The 26,743-nt window shown below is 32.1% G+C and overlaps 1 protein-coding gene across 2 annotated transcripts; it reads right to left on the bottom strand.

The window, feature by feature from the left end:
- Nucleotides 1-1,537: 1,537 nt before the first annotated feature.
- LOC101261016 (ARM-repeat/Tetratricopeptide repeat (TPR)-containing protein) lies at nt 1,538-16,934 on the bottom strand. 2 transcript variants are annotated; one of them, NM_001324427.1, is made up of 4 exons: nt 16,818-16,934; nt 14,839-15,869; nt 8,726-9,593; nt 1,538-2,002 (listed from the first exon to the last, which is right to left on the bottom strand). In NM_001324427.1, the coding sequence occupies exons 2-4, from the start codon at nt 15,811-15,813 to the stop codon at nt 1,956-1,958; spliced, it is 1,890 nt and encodes a 629-aa protein (NP_001311356.1). In that variant the 5' UTR covers nt 15,814-15,869; nt 16,818-16,934; the 3' UTR covers nt 1,538-1,955. The 2 variants fall into 2 exon arrangements, with proteins under 2 accessions (NP_001311356.1, XP_025886207.1); XM_026030422.2 differs by having other exon boundaries at nt 1,542-2,002; nt 16,767-16,825.
- Between the last annotated feature and the right edge of the window lie 9,809 nt (nt 16,935-26,743).

Here is a 26,743-nt window from a genome sequence, read left to right as displayed (position 1 = left end):
CAGAGAAAGAAAAACTGGGCAGAGAAAAATCGTATTTGTATAAACATAAGTCAATGGGATGAAAATATATGCATTTGTATTTGTATATAAATTTTATCTCGCTTATACAAACACAAACGCAATATATACATTTGTATTTGTATAAAGTGAGAGAGAGTGATGAGCGAGATTTGGAAGAGTGGCGAGCGACACGTGGGAGAGAGAGAGGGGGAGAAGGAAATATATGTATACCTATAATTTTCTCTCGCTTTATACAAACACAAACACATTTACACATTTGTGTTTGCATAGAAGCGAGAGAGGCTGCGAGTGAGAACGAGAGCGGCGAGCGAGATTCAACTAGAGAGGTGAAATTAAATTAATTTTTTAGACAAATAGAGTATGTTTTTTTTTTTATTTCTACATTAATTTGAACCAATCTCTTGTGATTTATTTTAATTTATTGATTGATAAGTCGTGTTTTTTATTGTGAAATAACTTGTGAGACGCTTTTCTTTATTAGCATTTTACCTTTTGATTTAGACTCTTCACTCTTTTTTTGGTTGATATTTATTTATTCTTAGATGTTTGACACGATAGTTACAAGGTAGCTCGGCAGTAACATCTATACTTCATGTCATAAAGAAGATTTAAATGCATTTTGGATAAAAATAGAAACGAAACATTGACAATTACTCCCTTCGTATTTTACTGATTTGAAAAATCAAATTTAATAAACTTTCATTAATATTTTTAAATATATTTTTCATCAATTAATATAAAAAATATTAAAATTTATAATATATTTCACAAAATGTGGTTTCATAGAAAACATTTTTTTTTTAAAAAAATATTATTTTAAACCTATTTTTTAGCGCTTGTTAAGTAAGCAAGAAAATATTATCTCTAGAGTATTATATACTATCTTGCAAAACACTATGAAATTGAAATGAAATAGAAAGTGGGGATTCGGAAGGTGGGGGTGAGGGTCGGAGAGATTGGGTGCGTGGAGAAAGACAATAAACTTAAAATGTCACTTATATTCAATTCAAGGAATTGATTTTTCTAAAAAAAAAAAAAAGAATTTCCAAACATATTAACCAAACCATGAGAAAATTAAAAAAAATAAATGAAAATCCTCCTCCCTACCAAAACACAATCAAACTTACATCACGCACCACAAATTTATTATTTTTTAAAAAATTATGAATTTATACAAATTACTTTTTTTTGATAAAAATATGGAAAAGAGGTAGGTAAAGCCATTGATGAGATGAAATAATATCTTGTATGTTTCTAACTAGATATTTTATTGCCCAGAGTTAAAATATTATGAATTGATGGTACTAAAATTACTTAAAATGTATAATTGCAGAAAACTCGTATACAGTAAAGCATGCAAATTACAGCATTTAAAATCTTTAGAGCTCAGTGCCAAATAAAGAAGTAAACATATCATTAAACTGAGACCTGAGTAGTCCATTTTCGAACAGAACCTCTTGGCTAGTCTTTTATACTATCATCTGTTAACTGCTTTAATAAGTTATGGTCCATACAATAAATACCAAAGAACATTTTTTTGATGCAATCACATTAATGAAGATAACTCACAACTGTACTTTTCCAGAATTAGCCAACAACAACAAAAAAAAAATCACCAAAGTGTGTATGTACAGAAACCACTTTCGACTTTGTCGATATTCTCAAAGAATGACTTGGAAACAAACCAAAACCAAAGAGGAAAACAAGAGAAATAAACACACTAACAATTCTTTTCTTTTCCTCTAGATCTATTTAAACTATATGTAAAAAGAGGGTGGCTGGGAAGGGGAGGGAGATTATTCAGCAATGCGACGTGCAAAAACAACGAAAGAACATCTCCGTCCTTTGTGCAGAGTAGACACAGCAAGAGAGACACTTAGATTCTCAAGCTAATAGATGCTAAATTACCCAGGATAAGGCTAGTTGGAGAAAATTTACACGTTGTCTTCAGTAAGCTGCACATTATATCCATGCTTTACCTCTGCATCAGAGTAAAATTTGGTCAAGTTTAAGGATGAGATGAACCACAACATACATCCAGAAAAACATCTAGACAGCGACAAAAGATTGTGCACCATTTTCAGTAGGAATAATAAACACTACAAAAATCGGAAACAATATGAAGTTCATGTGCATTCTAGTAACTTGCTTTGCCTATAAGACTAGAAAATCTCATCTCTCCTAGGATCTTAGTTTGATTAGGCATGTCCATTAAAAGTAACGCAAAACTTTGTATTGTATTCCCTCTGTCCCAATTTGTTAGGTGCTCTTTCCTTTATTTGACAGTACAAAAAAGATAAGAAACTCTTTGATCTTAACATTCTCATTTCGCCCTTGCTCTTAAACGCTTTGATATGATTTATCGGGGACTCCACTGCAAAGATACATTTAGTATTTTATGCATATATTCAGCGAAATAAGAAAAAGGAAAGTAATAAATTCTTATAGGGACGTGGGGGACCACTTCCTTTTTTTCCCCCTTGTTTTGTGCATTGTTATTTTATTGTCTCTTTTTCTCTAACTTCCCTGCTTGTTTGAGGGTCATATCGGAAATAATCTATTTGCCCCACAAATGTAGAGTAAGGTCTGCAAACATCCCCATTTTCCCCAAACCCCACTTGTGGGATTAAAACGGGTTTGATGTTGTTGACGTGTGGGAAGCAATTAATGTAGAAAGTTAAGGTGGAACTCATTGGCCACCCTTAAAAGTTAGCCCCAACTTTCACTTAGATACCTTGAGTATGACTTGTTCATTTTAAACACACTTAGTAGGGCCCCGTTGTGTTATTTGACACTTTTTGCTGATATGGCAAAGTGAGTGTGATACACTCATGAATGGCGTGTGCAAGGCTTATATTTAGCAAATTTTTATTATATTTTTCTCTTCTCCATTTTTCAAGACACACTACCTCCACTGATTACCCAAGCTTAAAATCCTTCAATGGAGGTCGGATTTTCGAATCTGTTCTCAGAAAAGAAAAAAGAACAGATCTGAAACAATAAAAAGAAAGAACAGATTCCAAAAACAAACACAAACTTAAAGTGGGAATGAGGAAAAGAACTAAAGGGGAAGTAAATGGTGAATTCACACTTAGAACTATCAAAGACTCCATTTTCTTTAACCCAATTCATTTTTTTGTTATTAGATGAGAACATCAACTCTTTGATTCTAATGATTCGTCAATTTTTTATGTTAAAGACTTGTACTTCTTTGTTAAATGATTATTTCTGTAAGAGATAGAAAGGGTTGAGAGGTATGGGACAACATGGTGAGTATTGCGAGGAGCTGTGTAAACTATTTTTATTAGAAAAGTATTTTTGTTTTATTTATTAAATAGATATTAAAATAGTTTCTTCTTTTTTTCTTTTACTAAAAATGTCACATGTTATCATTTAATTAGTTGCTTGCCATGTTATCAGCAACTCATATTACACTCTCCTCAATATTTTTGATGATTGCCAAAATGACACACTGGACCGCTACTACGGGTGTTTAAAATGGTCGTAGGCCTATTCCAGTTTCAAAAATAATTAGACTATGAATACTTGAGGTGTCTTAGTGAAAGTTGGTGTCAACTTTAAAGGCTGCAAATGGGTTCCGCTGAAAGTCGACATAGCTAGCAGAGCCATTTAGACTCTTGCAATGAACTGAAATTGTTATCTAAACAGTAGATATTGAGACCCCAAAGAGAAGGTATTACTCACAAAAGATATGCTTAGATAACGATTTGAGTACATTGCAAGAGTCTAAATGGTGTTCATTATGAAAATTAGGATCATCAAATTTATTGATATTATTCAATTTTGATAAAGAAGAATCGCCAAATTTTAAGATCAAAAGAAAAACACAAACAAAACAAAGAAAGATAAGAAACAGGGGCATATAGTTAACATTGACTCTCTGTTATGGATATGGACCATGGTATTACCACTCATTCTGCTCTACAAAACCAACAACCAAGAACTCATAGGCAGAAAGGTCTCTCAACTAAAAGTGAACCCAAGGATAAGCAGGATAACTCAAACGACATCTAGGTAATGCTAAGTTGAAGTTACAACTGTAGAGAATAACAAACAGGATCATGGAAGAAAAGGGTTAAACAAACATTTGATGCTGCTAAGAATTAAAAAAACTAATCATTTGTGAATTTCATGGAAGTTCCAAAGAGAACTCCTTACTAGATACTTGCCTCATCACTCTAATTCTTTCACTATTTAAAGAAATCACATACTTGCGTCACTTGCTGTATACTAGATAATTACTTCATATCCAACTTGCTTCCCTCTCTCCAGGAAGTAATCACAATGGATAGACTGCTGGTAGTCTAGCAATTAGCAGATATTAGTCTGGAATCAGCAAAAGGAGTACAAGGATGGGATATTACTTTTAGAAGGCTACTGCATAACTGGGAGCTGGAAAGAGTTGTTGAAAGACCTTGGAATCATTCCAAGGGTTCAAAAATACTGTAGATTAACTTATATGGAAGCCCACCAGTAAACAATTGACGAATCATTAGAATCGAAGAGTTGATGTTCTCATCTAATAACAAAAAATTGAATTGGGTTAAAGAAAATGGAGTCTTTGATAGTTCTAAGTGTGAAAACATCATTTACTTTCCCTTTAGTTCTTTTTCCTCATTCCCACTTTAAGTTTGTGTTTGTTTTTGAAATCTATTCTTTCTTTTTATTGTTTCAGATCTGTTCTTTTTTCTTTTCTGAGAACAGATTCGAAAATCCGACCTCCACTGAAGGAGTTTAAGCTTGGGGAAACAGTGGAGGTAGTGTGTCTTGAAAAATGGAGAAGAGATAAATATAATAAAAATTTGCTAAATATAAGCCTTGCACACGTCATTCATGAGTGTATCACACTCACTATGCCATATCAGCAAAAAGTGTCAAATGACACAACGGGGCCCTACTAAGTGTGTTTAAAATGAACAAGTCATACTCAAGGTGTCTAAGTGAAAGCTGGGGCCAACTTTTAAGGGTGGCCAATGAGTTCCACCTTAACTTTCTACATTAATTGCTTCCCACACGTCAACAACAACATCACACCCGTTTTAATCCCACAAGTGAGGTCTGGGGAAGATGGGGATGTATGCAGAGTGTAGACCTTACTCTACATTTGTGGGGCAAATAGATTATTTCCGATATGACCCTCAAACAAGCAGGGAAGTTAGAGAAAAAGAGACAACAAAATAACAATGCACAAAACAAGGAAGAAAAAAAAGGAGAAAAAAGGAAGTGGTCCCCCACGTCCCTTAAGAATTTATTACTTTCCTTTTTCTTATTTCGCTGAATATATGCATAAAATACTAAATGTATCTCTGCGGTGGAGTCCCTGATAAATCATATCAAAGCGTTTAAGAGCAAGAGCGAAATGAGAATGTTAAGATCAAAGAGTTCCTAATCTTTTTTGGACTGTCAAATAAAGGAAAGAGCACCTAACAAACTCAGCTAATAAACTCAGTGACCATGGAGATCCATTTGGAGATAAAGGCTCCTTTTAGGGTGGTATACTTTTCTTGGCTAATACCAAGAGAGACTTGCCTCACACAGGATAAACTTCAAAGAAGGGGATTCCAACTGTGTTCTAGATACTTGCCTCACTCATTGTCTTGTTACTAGACAATTATGGAGTTAATATCACAAAAGGTCACTCAACTTTGAAATTTATATAACAAAGTCATTAAATTTTATTTTGTATCAATAAAATCACTCAACTTAGTTGTTTGTATCAATAAAATCACTCAACTTAGTTGTATGTATCAATAAAATTACTCAATTAAATATATGATATTATTTTGATTGATCCACATGCAATCGGAACCAAATTCATTCACCAACTACTCTCCCACCGGAGTTGTGAGTTTCTCCTCTAATTTCATGTCGATCCGTTTATTTTGTTTTGTTGATTTAACTCCTTTGATTTATACTGTTATATATGCATCTTTTTGTATTCTGTAATTTATCGATTGTGGCTGTTCATTTGTAACTATTGCACGAATTGTAATCTCATACTTCTAAAAATTAACTTCGTTAGTTTATTACATTTCAACTTCATAAACATAAATGTGAAAATTTGACTCATAAGTCATTAACATAAAAGAAACAAAAAGAAAACCCAAAACTTGTTTATTTAACAACATTGTGCTCGCTGGATTGACAGAACTCTTCAATTTGTCCCCTTTTTCACGTTTATCACCAGTGGGATAACAATCAGCAATCTGCATTGACCAAGCTAATAAACTTACCCTTTTTACCCACCGTCTGTGTGTTTGTAGATTGGTATGTCATACTTTTATGGTGTTTTAGGTGATGGTGCTCTATGTGGAGACCGTGTACTGAAGGGGTTTAATCCCATGGCCTATGCTCATGACGAGCCATTTGGAGTGCATAGATTGTCAAGAAACAAAACATAGTTTCTTAACTGGGTTAAAAGGTAGAATCATTAATAAATTTGGGTCCAATTGTATGTGGATCAATAAAAATAATGTCATATATTTAACTATAATACATTTAGTTGAGTGATTTTATTGATATAAATATCTAAGTTGGGTGATTTTTTTGATATAAAACAAAGTTCAATGACTTTACTAGATAAATTCCTAAAGTTGAATGACCTCGTGAGATATTAACTCACAATTATGACAACTATTCTTGACATGGTAGGACTCAGATGGTCAATGCCAGCAACAAGTGTTGATTTACTGAAATGTTGGAACGAGAATGATGGGGCAGTTAGCCAGAAAAATTGGTGGAAACTTGTCCTGCTTGGTGGACCATTTGGAAGGAGAGGAACTATAGAGCTTTTTAAGACATACAGTTGTGGGAAAATCAAGATGAATTGTATATTTTTGTTTTATTCTTGGCTACGTTACCAGATATTAACCTTGAATCAGCTAAAAGAGTACATGGGTGGAGTATTACTTCTATAAGAGATTATTACATGACTGGGAATTGGAAAGAGTCGTGGACTTGTTTAAGACTTTGAAAGTTGGAATCTTTCCAATGCTTCAAAGAATCTAAGGATAGGTTGTGCTGGAAATCTGGAAGTGATGGAGTCTACACAGTCAAATCTGCATACAACCACCAGATTAGACAAAATGCACAATTTGACCAGTTGCCATGGAAGTTCATCTGGAAGACTAAGGCCCCTTACAAAGTCTTGTGTTTTTCTTGGCTTGTAGCAAGAGAAGCACGTCTCACTCAAGAAAACTTAAGAAGAAGGGGATTTCATCTATGCTCTAGATGTTGTATGTGTGGTGCAGCCGGAGAAAACAATTGCCATCTGTTTCTACATTGTCCCATAACTGGACAATTGTGGCAACTTTTTTTGTACTTGATAGGACTAAGATGGTCTACGCCAGCAACAAGTTGTGATTCATTGAAATGTTGGAACTAAAATGGAGGTGCAGTGGGACAAAAGAAGTGGTGGGAACTTGTCCCAGCTTGTATATGGTGGACAATTTGGAAAGAGAGGAACTACAGAATTTTTTAAGACAAAAGCAATCCTGTGCAGAAAGTCAAGATGAATTGTATTCTTTTGTTCCTTTTTTGGTGTAAAGAAAACTATGTAGAGGAGACTGAATCACTAGTTGATATGATAGGTTCTTTGTGAAGCTGTAGTCCTAAGCATGGTTGAGTTTTTGTAATTGTAGATAGCACTGTCACGGTGCAGATCTAATTCATATATATATATATATACACACACACACACACACATGTTACCAATTTCAAAAAAAAAATTGGTGTAAAGAAAGCTATTCTGAGGAGGTTACTAGTTGATAGGATATGATCCTTGTGAGGTTTGCAGTAGCCTAAGCTTGGTTGGGATTTTGTGAAGTCTTTTTGCACTGTTATGGTTCAACTACTATATCTATAGTCATTACCAGTTTTTTATAAAAAGTCCAGCAATTAGCCAGAGGAGAGGCAACGGGGTTTATAGAGTTAAGAAAGTTGCTGATTCATTTCTCACTTAATACTGTAGAAAATATCACACAGAATCCTAGACGAAAGCGGTAAGCAATCATTTGACTCTGCTATAAATTAATTAATTTTTTTTATCATATGTGTATTTCAATGAAAGGTTCAAGAGAATTCCGTGCTTCATCATTCTAATCTTTCACTAATTTAAGAAATCATACTTGCATCATTTGCTGTATATGTTAGATAATTACTCTTGCTTCCCTCTCTTCAGGAAGTACCCACAATGGATAAGACCGCTGGTAGTCCAGCAATTAGCCAGAGTAAAGGCAACAGCATTTACAGAGTTGAGAAAGTTGATTATTCATTTCTCTCACTTAACATATTCTTGTTCAAGATTTCAACCACTCCCGAAATTAGTGGTAGTTTTATCATTTTTTTGAAGCTACAGAAATGCATGTGATGGATAAAAACTAACCTATTTCAACCGATACACTTTCAAATCATATCATGAATATGAAATAAGGACAAATAAAAGAACAGCTCTGTACTGCACTAGCAAAATCCATAATTCAGTGAATACAAGTTTTTTTGGGGTAATTGTAATGAAATATATACCAAATACAAGATTAATTAAGCAAAAAGGGCAAAATTTGTAACTTCAGTCAAGTTGACATACACATGATATGACTTATATTTTCAAGATGCACAATTCACCAGTTCTATAAGCTTAGCAGTGGTAGGGCAGTTAACCATTAGAATTTAGGAATCAAATTACCTTTGAGTGAAGCCTTTTTGTACTTATCCTTCCTTTCAACCTCATTTTCCCATCCACAAATATCATCGCCAATTTCATCTCTCTCCTCATTTCCAATTTCACTTTCACTTGCTGTCTCCCATTCTGAATCATCAGTTTCCTGGCCACACATGTCTCCAGCATCACCCTCACATTGAACTCCACCATGTTTAATAGCAGCCTCTCTAAATAACCAAGCTGCACGCATCTGCTTTTTTACCAAACGCTCAGCATAATCAGGAACCTTGTTTTGCCTTAAAGACAGATCAGGATCATTTGATTGTGAACACTCATTTATAAACAGAATAGCATCTAATAAGCTCTCCTTAGCTAAACCAAGCATGTCATATGCCTGTGCTCTTCTCCAAAGGCTTTTGGCATGACGGTTCACAGGATTATGAAGACACAATGCACGCGTAGCATCACCTATAGCAGCCAAGGGTTGTTGTAACAAGAGATGACACTGAGCACGATTGCTGTAGAGCACCACTCTCTCTTTCTTTGACCTCATTGGGCACAATGCCAATGCTTCTGAGTATTTAGCTGCAGCCCCAGAAATATTTCCTGATGAAAACAGGGAGTTCCCTTCAAGTTTTACCACCAGTGCAGCTGCCTGTTTGATATGAAGGTCCTCTTTAGGCATATTTTTCTCCCATTTTAGTCTCTGTTTGGAATTCAGTAGTTCTTCAACTTCTTCTTTCACATGGCTATTGATTTGAGTACGACCTGTCCCTTGTGATTCAATACATTCTTGTAGAACATTGACAATAGAGTCTCCTAGCTTCTTATGATCCCCAAGGGATGATATCCCCGCAAGATCCACAAGTGCAGGTACAGCCTTTTCAATAACCTACAGTAAACATAGGAGATAAGAACTTCAACAATTTTAGATGTGTCCAGATCTATGGTTAAGATATTGCATGTCCTGGCTTTTTCGGATTCAGCTTATGGCTATAATATTTTTTTACGACACTTATGGCTATAACATTAATATGGTAACATTAGTCATTAAAAAGAAATTACGAGGATGCTTGGGAGTTAGGATGATCTCATCCTGTGAGCACATCTTGACTATGAAATATAGATAGAGATCACGCCGAAAAGTTGCCATTTCTATTCCATTGATACCAAATCCAATTTGATTGAACGCAGGGATTCAATTGCCAAGTTAAGGTCTACTACAGGCTAGGGTTAAATTACCAGAAAAACTCCCAGTCTTCCTTATTACTTGTACTTTTTGCATCTACACTTTCTTTTATACATATAAACAAAACCCGAAATTCTAATGTTAGTACTTGAAATTTACATGTTAATGGATCATAGTGGAACAATACCGAACCTAAAGTGCTAGAGATGAAAATGGCTGCAGTACATTATAATGATACTATTAGGAGCCATATGAATTGCAGCACTATCAGAAAAAAACACTAGAATTTCTATACTTTGAGCAATCAAAAGTGCACATGTTTGAAGCAGTAGTACAGAGTTAATAACACACATGCACATGACTGTTCCTACATTTGATGTCTTCATCTTCCTGGGGTTGCGTTCTATTCAGGGTACTAGTGGTAACACTGATATGGCCACTCTAGAATTTTTTTCTTTTTCCTTTTGATAAGTCAAATTTATATCTTTGATAAAACAATGCATCTTAGTAGTATTTACAGTCTGGGGACTTTGTTAGCAATTATTGACCATAGAGTTTACTCAAAGTAACTGGTCCTTAGACATTAGTTAGAGAAGCGTTTTCAATCTGTCATATAGGTTTATGTATTTTTTCTCAGTCAAAATTTAAATGTCAAACAAAGACATGTATGAAGGAGCCATCACTAGTGTGAGAACATTAGTAGGAGAGACCAAGAAAATTCCCATAACTGTAGGTTTACACCAGGGATCGGGCAATGAGCTCGTACTTGTTTACCCTAGTTATGGATGAGCCACTCAACACAATACAAGATAAGGTCCCAATGCTATTTTTTAACTATAGTGCTAATTGACGAAACCTGCTAGAGTGCCAACTAAAAGCTTGAGCTATAGATAAGCACTTGAGATGGTAAGGTTTTTAGGATAAGGAGAAGTAAGACTGAGTACATCTACTGCACGTTTATTCAGCATTAGAAGAGAGAAATTGAAGTGAAATTAGACGTGATTGTGGTGCCTCAATGCAAACAATTCAGAGTCTAGGTTCATTATTCTAAGAAAACCAAGGATAGATGCAGATATACATAGAACCAGAGTCGGATGGTTGCAATGTGGAAGTGCTACCATGGTGTTACGTAATAGAAGGATGCCCATCAACGATAAGTTCTATAGAACAAGTCATAAAACCAACAATATTAAGTGAAAGTGAATGTTGGACCACAAAATCCAATACATCCAAAAGATGTGTCACAGAGATGCAGGTACGATGATTTTGCAGTCATACAAGACTAGACAAGATGAAAAATGACCACATTCCTCAGAAGGTGCAAGCATATTTTGAGGATAGAGTGAAGATCGCTTAGGATGGTTTAATCATGTCTTGCGTCAATCTCCAATGCACCGGTCTGTAGGTGTAAAACCATGGTGAATCAAGGCGTTAAAAGGGAAACGATAGACCTAAAATCACATGGAAAGAACTTGTCTAAAAGTACCTACAATCTCTTTGGAATCCATGCAAACTTCATGAGAGACAAGGCACAAGGGAAGAAAAGATTAATATAGATGATACTAACAAGTTGGAAGAATATTACAGGCATGTTAGCAAGTTTACTTTAGGTCTTGTGCTTTCTAGTCTTTTAGCCCTATCAGAAAATTTTATGCCAGTATAAAATATAGTGTTTCAAGTACTAATTTTTGTAATATTCACGTAGATGACTTTAAAATGGATAAACATGGACAACAAGAATTTCTATAGCCAACTCTAACTTGTTAGGGACTGAGACATAGTAGTAGTAGTTGTATTCTCTTCTCCGCAAAATAGCTATGATATTCACTTCTCTTTTAACCTGGAAGATGAGAGACTTCCATAAAGTACAATGAGAAGATTACTATTAAAGCAGAATGAGAATTAATTACCCTTCTAGCTAATAGCACTTGCAGTTATTCTCATTGTGCAAGTAGATTTTTCTATCTGTTGCAAAAGGTCTAAGGTGAGTTACTCCAGAAGGATAAACTAATATGATTTCATCACATTGTGTCACTTTCCACCTCTAAAACAGGTTCTCTGGTTCTACCTGAAAATAGATAGGACAAAACAAAACCTACTTAATGGTTCATCAAGAATTCGATCAGTCCTAATTGTATGACTCTACTGATTTGGTGCATCTTACCAACAATAAGAAAGAGTGATCTTTGTTAACAGCAGAACTTAACTCAGGACTGTAATACTTGTTAAACAGAATATCTTAAAGAAGTAGTGGACCAACCAAACAAGATGCTCATTTTAACCTTTTTGACAGCACAAAGCCAAACACCTTCAAGACAGACAGGCATCATAGATAGTAACAATAGTGAAATCAGGTGAAAACAGAGACCCGCATAAGTAAACATGACCAACACCCTCACACCACCCTCTTTGCTTTAAGTCATTCCGTCGAATACATGATGTTATCCATATGCAAATGAAGACACTGGTACTGGTGGTGGTTGAAGAAGCTTTTCAATTATTATGTGATTGAGACAGTGGTGGCTCAAGCACTCTAGCGGCCTAAAGCCAAAATTTATTTGGAGGCCTTAAATTTACAAAATAGAATATCTTTTTTTCCCACAAAAATCTATTCTTCTAGCTTTTTGAGATGAAAAGCCATTAATATTTTGTTATTATATAGTTCTTCTAATAATTCTTTTTCGAATAATAATAAAATCAAGGGAAAAGGGTCAAAATTACCACTCAACACTTTGTTTTATTGGTTGATTTTACCCCTGCCGTTAAAAACAAGTTATTTTTACCACTGCCGTCAATAAACTTAACAAATATACCCCTCCTTGGATGGAAAACCCTAAATCAATTAAAATTATCCAATTTTACTTAAATTACCCAATTTTAACCCGACCCGACCCACTTAATAATACAATCCATTTTTTTTCCAAATCAACTTTATTTTCACCACCACCACCACCAAAGCCTCATCAGCATACTTAGAGATGTCTTCAGCTACGAATGACGTCGCGACACTCAGGAGAGGGATATTGAACACCTTTGATATTATGTTAAAAATTGATATATTTGTTAAAAATTGAATCCACTAATTCATTGATTCCATTGGTACTAGCAGTATAATGCAAGCAGAGTCATAAACTAAATGGAATATCAGACAATAACTAACCCATTCATCCCATATATAAGTTGTCTCCATTAGTTGTGCCAATGGTTCAATTGCTTGTCCAGTTTTTAACATAATATCAAAGGTGTTCAATGGCAACGTTATTCGTGGCTGAAGACATCTCTAAGTATGTAGATGAGGCTTTGGTGGTGGGGGGTGGGTGAAAATTAAATTGATTTGGGTAAAAGAAAAAATGTATATTATTAAGTGGGTCGGGTTGGGTTAGAATTGGGCAATTTTAGTTAACTCGGATAATTTTAATTAATTTGGGGTTTTCCATCCAAGGAAGGGTATATTTGTTAAGTTTATTAACGGCAGGGGTAAAAATAACTTGTTCTTAACGATAGGGGCAAAGACAAGTAAAATAAAGTAGAAAGGTAAATTTTGACCCTTTTCCCTAAAATCAACTCATTTAATCTCTTTTGAAATTGTTGATCTCAAGTAAAAATTTTCAATTGTAACTTCAAAAGAACTTTTTACCGTTTTGAGGCAACTATCAACTGTTACATGAATAATTAACATTATTTTAGAAGAAAAGAATTTGAAAAAGAATCAAATCTATTCAATTGCTTGAATATGTCTGTTAAGATTAATATTTTCTACTTGTACTATTTTCTTTAACATTTTAACTTAGAAAATAAGTATAAGCATCAAATATCAGATTGACTTGCAAGGAACAGTCATTAGGTTAATACCTTTTTAACTTCTCGTCATCTGATGAACTCAAATTAAGTTTTAGCACATCCCATAATAATTATTCGATGAATTATTCACATATGTAACAAAATTATCATTCTTTTTCTATGAAATTTTTTTACCTTTCAACTCCCCCCACCCCCACCCAGGGGCCTAAAGCAAGTGCCTTACATGCTTCACCATGGAGTCGGCACCAGATTGAGAGGGTATATATCAAACTTCAGAACTCAGGTTCTCCTATTTCATTGATGAAGCAGGTTCTCCTATTTGCGGATTGATTCTTTTCTTCATTTCTATTTCTTTCTAATACTTACTAATACCATCTTATTAATAATACATCTCTCAAGTGTTGCATGTTTGTCTTCAATTCTTATTCTAGTATACACAGACTTCATCAAATGGAGCTGAATATCCCAGGCTAAGTAGCAGAATACATAGTACAGTATTCTGAGACCTGTTCTGACGACATCTGATTTTTCTTTTATGGACAAGTACAGTGGAACATTACTTTTAAGACAGTTTCTTTTGGGGGTGATCACTTATGCCTATGGGGCTATACCGATAGCATGCATGCTTTAAAGTTCACACAGAGTTCCACATTACTAGAAAACTCATCTTTTGTTTCCTTTGTCTCTCTACAGATTATCATTATGGTACACATGCATGCCCCAAATATGAATTCTTATTCACATTCTGAAGGACCAACCTCTTTAAATTAGAGTCTGCTGGGTAGTATGAACAAAATTGACTTCAAAGATCACTTAAACATATTTGATAAGATACCTTCATAGGGAACCAAGAGAAGAGTATCCAAGGAGTGAAGCATACCTATTTTGTATAAACAAGTTCTGGACGCACACAAGCAACATTGGAAAAGGATGGAGCACTTTTACATTTAATGGATGGTCTTTTATGGTCAAAGTTAAGCTCCAAGAAGTAAAAGAGAGAAATAAAATTATTTATATAACATACATATGTCATATTCTACCATTAGTGCTCTATTCTTCCACCTGATTATATTGAAAGTAAAACCAATACCGAATAAAATATTCCAGCTATTAGCTCCAGCAGAATAGTTCTAGAGAATATAATTACCTTATGACAGGTACTTGGATCCTGGAGCAACCACAAAAGACAGTCAATTGCCATATACTGCCAGTCATCCGATGAGCGAGCTATATTGCACAATGCCTCTATAATACCAGGACATGCAGCAACAGGCCCTCTACCAAGCTTGTGATGGCAAATTGTCCTTAACAGACCGATTCCAGCAGGGGAGTTTTCATTAACAAGTCCACCCCACATTCCTGGAAGCTTTGCTAGAAATTCTGGCTTGCAAATAGTAGGAAGAAATTCAGGTTTGAAAGCAAAGCAATTAATAAGCTGAAGGGACCAACATTGTAGCTGACTGGCCCATTCTTCTGCCTTCCTGGACTCCATTTCAACTCCACCCATACCACGCGTAAGAAGGTCGCAATGATAACTAAGTCTTCTATCAACATATTGGTAAAAGTGAGAGTAAACAATTTCAAGAGAACTCATAGCGAGTTGGATGGAGAGCTCTAGAATCTCACCGTGACTTGCAACAGCTGGAAAGGTGCTGGCATAGGTAGCTAAGTGTCCTAAAGCTCTCACTGCAACTCTCTGTTCAACCCAAGTTAGCCTACCTCTCAAGAGTTCAACTAAAGGAGGGATGATTCCAGCACGCACAGCTCTATCAGCAAATTCTTCCATATTCATGGTATATGATCCAATTATATGTGCTGCATAATAAGGAATATATATATTTTGGTCATGTGAAAGCCACCGGCGGTTCTTTAAACCCTTCCAAATAAGTGCTGACATGCATTCAAAAATCCCCAATTCAATAAACTCCGGATCGTTAGGATGTGCCATGGCTGTGTTCCATAGGCCACTGATGGGAAGAACTTGACCATCATCATCCTGTGAAGGAAGTTCTCGAAAAAACTTCAATATACTTGCTCGGCGTTTGCTTGGGTTTCCTTCTTTCATAACACAGAAGAAGCATCCTGGGTATGGACAGTCAGCAGAAGCTTTATCCATGCTCATCTAACCGAAAGAGTCAGAATTTACTTTTTAATCCACCTTCTTGTCGGCAACTATACCTGCAAAGACACGTTGAATTGCCTCTGTGAAGTTCTGAAATGCATTTTGCAGCAGAAGTCATATGAAGAACTAAGAAGTCAACATAGGTGCATAACATAAGAACTTTGATACTCTTCCCCAAGTCACTAGCAACACATCAAGTTGAGGCCAATGGCTTTAGCCTAAGCAAGAGTTCATCAAATGGCATGGAAATTTATTTATGATCTATTTGTGAATTAGGGGATTTATCACCCCTCCTGCCGGGCTTTCACATTTGCTTAGGGCAACAATAGATCCAAGTATGAAAGGACATTCTATTTGAAAAAGATATATCTTGGAAATGTGAGGTCAATGAACCAACCAACTCCATCAAAAGAGTAATTTTCAGACAAGAAACACACAGCCAGCTGCTATTGGGGAACTAAAAATTGGGGAAATTAAACTTGCAAGACAATGTACTTCCACATTTCCCAGTTCTTACACAAGTTCCACTATCAAGTCTACTCCTTTGCCCATATCCAATTACTCCACAATTGACGCGAAATTACAGTACAATCTAAACACAAACTTTTAAAGAACCCAGTTCCACTTATACCTTGAAGTATTAATCACTACAAACAGAGTGAGCAGCCCAATTAAAAGAATAAAAAACAAACATAAAACCCAAAGTCTAAAATGCAAACGAGAGAAGCAAACATCTTCAAGAAAACATACAAAACAGCTGATCCTTGCTATAAAGTTGGCATCTTGCAAAATCAAACAGATCTAAACAACAATTAAAACAAATCAAGAACAAGTAACCCATATAATTATAGGCAAATTGAGATTTACAAAATTCATAAACACCACCCAAAATCTTTTTTTTTTCACTAATAAAGTACTCATAACAGTATAAACAACAAGAAAATAAAACCAACCTGCCATAAAAAAACCCAGAAACAAAGAGAAGAATTGAGAAAGTTACTTACTTGGTCTTAAGAAGCTTGGAAAGAAGGCTCTTTTTCAAAAAAATAAAACTTGGGTATGCAAAAGAATACAGCAAGAAGCAGCTTTCAGACAAAAGATTTTGTTTTTTTAAAATTATTGTTTGAGAATTTTGTACGTCTCCTCACTCTTCACTGTCAAATTTCAAGACTGGTTCTTTTGGGTAAATTTGGGGGGGGGGGGGGGGGGGAAGGGGGTTGTTAAGGTAATAAGAAGGGATCCTGACTATTTTTAATTTTTTCTATAATATAAAATAAAACAAATCCCCAATATATTCTTTAATTGTTTTTCCATATCTTTTTCCTTCTAAATAGTTGTTTAGATCACAACCAGATCAATTATAAGAAAGTAAAGATATACAAAATAATAATAATACTAATATTCTATGTTATCTTGATATATATATATATATATATATATATATATATATATATATATATATATATATATATATATATATATATATATATATATATCAAAGAATTGGCTATTGCTAAATTTGATGAATATTGTTAAAGATAAAAAAAAAATCAAATTCATTAATGTATTTAATTGACTCAAGTAAGTGTTTAATAGGTAAATTGATATTTATAATTATACTTAACTAATCATTATAGGGAAATTACACGACAAAGTAAATGTGTCATATGTATTTACAATAAATCAGTATAACTTAAAATATTAAAAATTTATAGCTATATATTGGATTTTATAACAAATTTTTATTTCCTCTCTTACTCTCTCTTGCCTATCTCCTCCTCTACTGCCCTCTCTTTATCCCTTCTATATCTCTTTCACCCTCTCCATGTCTCTCTCTCCAACGCAAACAATTGCAGACCAAAAACATTTCACATAATATGACTATTGCATTTTATATTGTGTATCAAATGTATTTGTATTTTATCAATTGTATTTTGTATCAAGTATTAATTGGCTATGTATTTTGAATTGTATTATGACAATTTATATTTTGTCAAATTGTATTCGTTGATACAGTTTATGTCCGTTAATGCAATTGATACAATTATATTTAATATATGATACAAATCAATTGTTTTAATTGTATTCAAATAGTTATATTTTTATTTTATATTAGTTGTATTTTTATATTGTATCAATTGTATTTGTGATACATGTTTTTATCATCTCTCTTCCCTATCTTGATCTTGCTTTCCTTTCTTCTCCTGATATGTAGTTAAATCCAATAAAAAAATTTTATACAATTGAATTCATTTTGATATGAATCAGTTCTATCAATTGTATTCGTGATACAATGAATACAACGTCTATTCAACCTCTATCCTCTCTCTCTGATCTTGTTTGTCTATTTTCCCCCCTCTTCTAGTCTCGCTCACCTCTATCTTTCCCTTAACATGTACCTGTAATTCGTAATTATGAATATTATAGTAATAGATCTTTAATTAAGCTTAAACTATAGATATTTTTGAAGTTTTCCTTATAAAATAATAAAGTGATATAACGATTTTTTAGTGATACATTGACATGCTCATTCAAGGGGGAAAAAAATCTAATTTTTACCTTCAGAATATTCATTCAGTATGTATAAAGTACGTGGATAATGTTATGGTGGAACTAGTAACATAACATTGGAGATACATGGTCTCAAATTTTTGATTTTTGAAAGATAATCCATCAATACATTACATTTATCGCTTTGTTTCATTAGTTGTTACTAACATTTGTAGCTTAGGTTAAAAAAAAATTATGACATTGAAGACTTTTTTTTAAATCATATCATTGGTGTGTTAAATATAATTGGAGGATCTTCTAAACGTTGAGATTTTCTACGTCATTTTCAAGTTAAAAAGTTTAATAAATTACTTGAGTTCAGTGAAATTCAGATAAAGAATAAATTAAGAACGTCGACTTCAAAGATCAATAGATACTCTTGAGGAAAAATCCTATTGAGAATTACTCGTTTATTAGCTATTGAAGCCAACTCTTGTTATTCGTAGCTATAACAATTGTGAAGCGAACATTTTCATTCATGATGCAGATAAAAAATGAAATGTAGAACAACACTGAAAATTCATACTTAAATTGATTGTTTAATTTGATACCTATAATGCATGATGTATTTACAAATGTAAGTAATAATACCATGATTGATTATTTTTTTTAAACTATGAAAACTCGCTCATTGCGAACAATTATAAATGAGTTTTGCAATTTATAATATTATTAAAAAAAATCATTTATACTTTGTCTACTTTGCGAAACCAAAGCTCAACGCATTTACTTGACACTCGTTAACTTCAAATCTTAAATTCACTTCTAAATAAAAATTTGACAATATTTGAAAGATGTTCTATATCAAAATAAAGTTTTTTCTTTGACAGACTTAATTGAAATATCGTAAACCATCCTTTTCAATTCATCGAAAAAAAATATATATACTTCCTCTGTCTCAATTATGTGACACTTTTCATTTTTCTAAAGTCAAACAATTTAGGTTTGACCACAAATTTGTGCATGAAATCTTTAATTTGTTTGACATGAAATTGATATATTTATAAACACTAAAAAAGTACTATACACAAGATAATTTAAAATGTGAAAAATTCACCGTCAAAAATAGACTTATTTAAATTTAAAATTTTAAAAAGTATCAAATAAAATAAGATAAAATGAGTTTAAAGAAAAAGAGAGAGAAAACAAAATAGCATAATGAAAAACTAAAAAGGTAGGTAAATTTTTTTTTTTCACTCCTCTTGATAAACTTTGTATTAGTAAAAAAAAATAAAAATTAAAGAATTTCAAACAAAGAGGGTGATGATGGGATACCATTCACAAATTTAAGGAGGGGGTGGGGCTACGCATTATATCTTACACTATTATTGCGGCCGCAATGGGTTTTTCCCTCTTGTTTTTGTTGGTTTGGTCCCATTTTGCTTCCTACTTTACTGTTGCAATGACACAACAAAGTACATGCAAATTTGGAATTATGCATGACTTACTATTTCCTTAGTTTTACTTAGCGCTTATCGATCTGTTTGGTTCGATACAATTTTAAAGTTTATTAATTTAATTTATTCATTATTAATTTATAGATATATAAAATCGTTATAAAATTATTAAGATATCGATTTATAGATGACATTATTGATTGTTAATATTTCAGTTATTGATTTCAACGTTAAAATTTAATAGACAAAAAAAATTCATTGAAATTCACTTAGAAAATAAGATGACAAACCAAATGAACCATGCATATGAGTGACATATTGCATCTTGCTTGAAAGTAAAAATTGTCACATTGTAGAATAATTGAGTAGACAACTAGAAATAAAAGTTTGAAACTTAGTTCTAAGTCAATGACTATATATATCAAATGGTATTAATATTATTATTTAATTTATTATCAAGTTATTGACTTATCGGCTTATAACTCGTTAAGAAAAAAATTCAAATTGTTAAAAATTGATAACTTGATAATTAAAAAAAAGAAATTACTATCGAAATCGCTAAATCAATAATTCGTTATTAATAAATCAATAACTATTTTTCGATTAGATTATCAATTTCAATTTGATATGGAACCGTCCTAATTTTTACTCATATAAAATATTAAAAGTAGAATAAGACACCATCCAGGTTATTATTGGAACAAGCATATATATATATAGTTAGTTAGTTAGTTAGAAAGATATGGTGATCTTTTTAATCATCCCAAATTTGTGATGTATTGGTTTAATTAATATGGATTTTGTCTAGGCTTATTAAAGGAGATCAATTAAGAATTCAATGAGTTTTTATAGTAATTTTAAATTAATATATAATAATAATCAGATTTTTAATTAAATAGTTATAAAATTTTGGTGTATATATTCTTGAATGTACCAAGGAATGCTGACAAAAAAACAATTTAGTTTTATAAAATTAGGGGCGTGAATTTTGAAAAGAATACACTATTATAAAAAAATGAATTCATGATATAAATTTAACTAGATCAATATTTAGGTTCGTCATTGAAACCATTATGCTTTTGAAATTATGGGTTTATTTTTTATTAGTTTTGAAAAATAATACTACAGTAAAAAACAATTTTCACCAGGTTTGTCTAGTGCAATTTACATCCTCTGGCTAGTGGCTTCGAGTTATGAGTTAACCCATTATAATAAAAATAACTTTTTGCGCTAATAAATATACACATTAATATAAAAAGTGCTAAAGTTTTTATTGGTATCAGTTAATTGCCAATGAAATCAATTTGATAAAGGCTTTAGGGACATACACAAAGAATGTTAATTGCTACTAAAAATACATATTTAACAGTAATTAAGCTATTAGAGACATTAAAAATTATTTTTAATGTAATAACATGGGGTTCAAAAATATTTTATTCGAACACACCTTAAATGTTAGTTTAATTTTCGACCTTTGACACCATCATTGTAGATTTTTGATCATGTAACATAGAGTGGAAGCATAATAATTCAATTAACTATAGTAACTCATGCTTTGCTTTGTTTTGCTCTATTCATAGTAAAATTTTGATACAATGAATTGCAACCTAAATATATTCTCTCATAATTATGCATTTTTGGCTTCTGCTCACACGAGTTCACACTTTTGTTTTAGCCCAAAGTTGTCGACATCATCCTTAAAAAGGTAAAGAAAAATATAACAATATAATGATGATTTTTTTAATGTAATCATCAGCTAATGCATGTGCATAATGAAAAATAATAGTAATGCTCCTCTCCCTTCGTGATATATCATATTATGTTTAAAGGAAATTATATCATATAAAATTTAAAACTGTATATTTACGAATTATAAAAATATTTTTTACTATTTATTACATATTATTTTATTACAATGCATAGCATATTGAGAGAGGTTTAGGATCAAGAGTAATCTGAATTTGGGGCTTTATATATTGGACAACTTTCACATATAGCTAATAAAAAATTAATATTGTATGCTATAGCAAAGTTTATATAATTGCGCTCCATAGCAAACATAGAAACTGTATAATTCGCTATACATATACAGTTGAAGCAAATTGTATAAAACGAAGTGTATAAAACAAGAAAGAGAAAGACACTTGGACAGATAACTGTATAAAAACGAAGTGTATAAAACCAATTGTATTATTATAAGTGTATAGAACAATTATATACAATTTAAATTTGTATAAAATGAGAAAGAGAGAAAGACAAAAGAGACTTGACAAGGAATATACAATTGAATCGAATTGTATAAAACGAGAAAGAGAGAAATTAGATACAATTTGAAAATTGTATAAAACGAGAAAGAGAGAAAGACAAAAGAAACTGGGCAGGAGAGTACTTTTATTGTATAGTTATAAGTGTATAAGACAAAAATATATATACTTGCATGTGTATATACAATTTTCTCACGCTTTATACAAACAGAAATGCAATTCATACATTTCGCTTCTATTTGTATAAGTGAGAAAGGCGAGGGTGGCGAGCGAGATTTGGGAGAGTGACGAGCGAGTCTGGAAGAGGGGAGAGAGGGGAACAAAAATATACGTATTTATACAATTTTCTCTGCTTTATACAATTAGAAACAATTTTTATACACTTGTGTTTGTATAAAAAGTGAGGAAGCGAGCGAGAGATTGGAGGAGAGTGGCGAGCGAGATATTTGGGAGAGAAGCGCCTGACATTTTTTTGCAAACGTTTGCTAGGGAGCATAATTGAATCAAACCCTAGATACTCCATTTATTTTAGGTTATTAGTTTGCTATTATATATAATTTTCCCTTATATATTTAAGGGTTGAATTTTCAGTCTTCATCGTATTTTTTCCACGATTTTAGGATTAAAATTAGAGATTTGTTTATTTGGGGCGTGATTCTATGTAATTACTCATACAATTTTCGTTATATATGTGTTTAGACAATTTTTAATTATGATTTGGTCGAAAATCTTCTAATCGTTGCAAAGATGGAGAAATATAAAATGAAATTTTATTGTCAAAAAATATGATACAGTGAATGAAATTAATTTTTCATTTATCAGAAATTTCATTTTTGAGTTCTAAATATAAAAATATTCTTAATAAAAATTGTTTTTCCTCAAATAAAATTCTACACGACACGAATCCATAATAATATGAGATACTAACTAGAAACGGTGGAAAACCAAAAAATAAAATAGAAGTGTGGACAAAGAAATGTGACAGTTCGAGTCGTGTTAAATAGTGGGGCCTAAAACACACTTTGCACATTGCAGTGGATCTCCCGTACCTTTGTGTATTTTCATATCTTCCAAAACTAATTAAAATTTGTACAAATTTGGAATTTAGTTGAATATAAGTTGAAGTGCAAAAAAAAAAAAAATTGTTTTTATTCATGCTTAAAAATATACCTTGTTTATTTTCTATAACAAAAGTAGTAATAAACTTTTATGCAACTTCAAAAGTTCACTTTATTTTAATTTATACACGCACTCACGTGAATTAGCCAACACAAGGTTTTAATTTTCGAAAGTTAAAACATTTTGTGGTATACAACTTTACAAGTGCATGGAACATTAAAGAAAACAGAAGCTAGTCACTACTTTTAACTTTTTGACAGTATTGTTTAAATCATCTTAATTCACTTAACTTTTGGATAGAATTGGAGAATCAATCTATTTTGATCTGTCCAAAGTCTACTCAAATAATTTATTTGTCACCCCAACAAAGGAAACAATGAAGTGATATGCGTCTTTTGAAGATAGGGAGATCAAACATTTGTGCGATATGTTTTTTCGGTGATCAATTTGAATATTTTTTTTAAAAATATTTCTCATTTAACCATTAAATAACTCCAATAGTTTTTAGCACTAGAGTACTAGAATGCCATTTTTCAATGTCATTGTTCTAATGTGTCTCAAATTTTGGAGACACTTTGGTTGTTTTCAAGCAACTAGTAATAGTGACATAACAGTGATTCTAAGAACAAAAACTAGACAAATTCTAGTACTCCATCCACAAGAAATATACGAAGTGTGTGATATCTCAGTCATGAAAATTAAATTTTTGGGCCAAATTTAGGCCCACCAAAACTTCTTAATGATACATGGTGTACTGTGTGGTCCATGAGGTCAACTGACTCTGAAAATGACTGGTTTTGAGTCCAAATGTGTAATGTTGTGATGACAATGGTTTGGACTTTTGTACTTTCTGGAAGAGGAAGATTATTAAGAATTATTTTGCATCATATAGTGACATGGGATCTCTAATTACTGATTTTATACACTTTCAAATTAATAAGATTTCGTTTTGGTATACAGGATAAAAAAAAGATTCTGATTAAATATAAGATTATTTTATTATTTTATGTTTAATTTGAGGTATTAATTAGTGTTGAGGTTATTTATCGAGCAAGTTAAGTCCAATATCTTTGAGTGATCGAATTTACAAAATGTGTACATAATGTATAAGTTGTGTATACTTATACTAAAATATGTATACATATAATATACATACATATACTTAATCAATGCATATATTGTGTATATTTCAATCATTTTTGTACATATTTTGTAAGATGGTTGATCGAATTGAACATTTGGTAAGTATTCTTTATTGGGCAACTTTCACATATAGCAAACAAAAAATTCATATTTGTATGCTATAGCAAACTTTGTATAATTGCGCTCCATAGCAAACATAAAACTGTATAATTTGCTATACATATACAATTGTATAATTCGCTAGCCTAAATTGTATAATTCGCTGGCCTAAATTGTATAATTCGCTGGCCTATTTCGCTGCAGTTGTATAATTTGTTTTGCATACAGTTGAATCGAATTAAAATGTATGTATATTGCATAATTATAAGTGTATAGCAAGAAGATATATGTTTTTCTCGCTTTATACAAAAACAGAAACACAATATATACACTTCTGTTGTATAAAGCTAAAGAAAATTGTATTTCACTGCAATTGTATAATTCGTAACTGTATAATTCGTTGGCCTTTTTCTCTGCAATATTTGAAGTAAAATGTTTGTAAATTGTATAATTAAGTGTATAACACGAAGCTATACATTTTTGCATGTGTATATACAATTTTCTCTCGCTTTATACAAAACAGAAGCAAAATTATACACTTCTGTGTATAAAGTGAGAGAGGCGAGCGAGAATGGAGAGTGGCGAGCGAGATTTTTGGGAGAGAGACGCTGGCAAATTTTAGCTAATGTTTGCTATGGAGCACAATTAAATCAAACCCTAGCTATTCCATTTAATTTAGGTTATTAGTTTGCTATTATATACAATTTTCCCTTCCTTATTTATCCTATATATGTGCACACTCTAGATGATAAAGCACGGGCTCAATATTACAATCTTAAACATATTTATAGGTATTTAATTAGATTTTTGAAAAGGAAAATTATCATCAATATTATCAAATAAACACGTTAGGAAATGACAAAGCACTCTATAATAATATTTATAAAACTAAACAATAACTTATAACTAACTTGAGTTGTCTTAATTAACAATAAAAATATTGCATGCTTAGATGCTTATTTTTGCATCAACGTAAAAACACATACATTTGAATTAAACAATTTATTTAATTGTATTCTTCTTCAACTTCGTCTGAAAATTATTTAAGAGAAAAGATCAAAATGATAAGTGTCAGTTTATTAATAACCCTTATAAAATCATACGAAGCAACAAAGTCTAATGATTTATTTATAGATTAATTTTGAGTATACTTAAAAATTTGTTCAGTATGTGTTTCAAACAAAATAACGGCTACCTGATGAAAATTAGAATAAACCATATCATTCCTTATAAAAAAAATAAAATGATAGATTTTTTATGACTTTATGTTTGGTCTTATATACATCAAAATTAGGCGAACAATTTGGTATAAGAATCACTTTTTTTTTTTTTAAAAAAGTAATTTTTATACATGGTGAACGACCTCAAATAAAGAGAGAAAAAAATATATACTTGAATTGATACTTTTCAATAAATAATTACTGATTTTAGCAATATTCTTTATTTATTATCATTTATAGCAATACTATATTAAATCTGTAATATGAATCAAAAGTGAATCTATGTATACAATACATATGTATTATAATTGTTTTTTAAATATATTATGCTTGTTTGGTTAGAAATTGACACATTGTATTATAAGTGTATCAAAATGTGTGATAAATATATTAACCATCAATAAATTTTGTATTATATGTGAATGATAAATTGTTCTTTGTAATATGTATTCAAATTGTATATATATGTATTAAAAGTGATCAAATAAAAAAAATGTTATTGTTATAAATGATAACTATTTTCTTAATTTAATATATTTATGTAAGTTTATCTAAAGAGAACTAGAAGACATTGATAAAATTTAATATAATATACATCGCGGTATTTTAACACGAGATAGTTAATACAACAATTTATATAAGTTGTTTAACATGATTTTAAGTTTTAACTAATGATAAATAATAATATATATATATTTAAGAAAGAAAAAACATAGAGAGAACTGGGCCCATCATCCCGCCATAGCGGGACAGATGCCGCTAGGGTGGCGGCGCCCCAGTGGGACACGGAACGCCAAAACGGGAAGGTTAGGGGCAGAATTTAAATAACACGATCTTATTTTCTCCACCATCTCGACGTCCGGAAGCCAAGATTGGAGTTACAATCCCTTTGCAACCGCTTGACGTACGTGTAGGCTAAGTTCATTAATTGAGTAGTCTTCAATATGTGTTAACTACGTAGTATTTTGTTAATTGATGGTAGAATTTATGTGTAGGCCAACGGGCACGAAAAAATGGATGATTGTACATGTACCCTAGTTGCTAAGGATGGTTTTACGGTGGTGAACAACCTTATCTAGTGAGCTAGGGTTAGATGATGATTCGACCGCTAGTTTTGTGTTGTAGTGCTTGTTAATAT

The sequence above is a fragment of the Solanum lycopersicum genome, chromosome 4 (assembly GCF_036512215.1).
Source record: "Solanum lycopersicum chromosome 4, SLM_r2.1".
NCBI lineage: Eukaryota > Viridiplantae > Streptophyta > Magnoliopsida > Solanales > Solanaceae > Solanum > Solanum lycopersicum.
The sequence above is the reverse complement of the archived record's forward strand: the minus strand, read 5'-3'. Positions and strand labels throughout refer to the sequence as shown.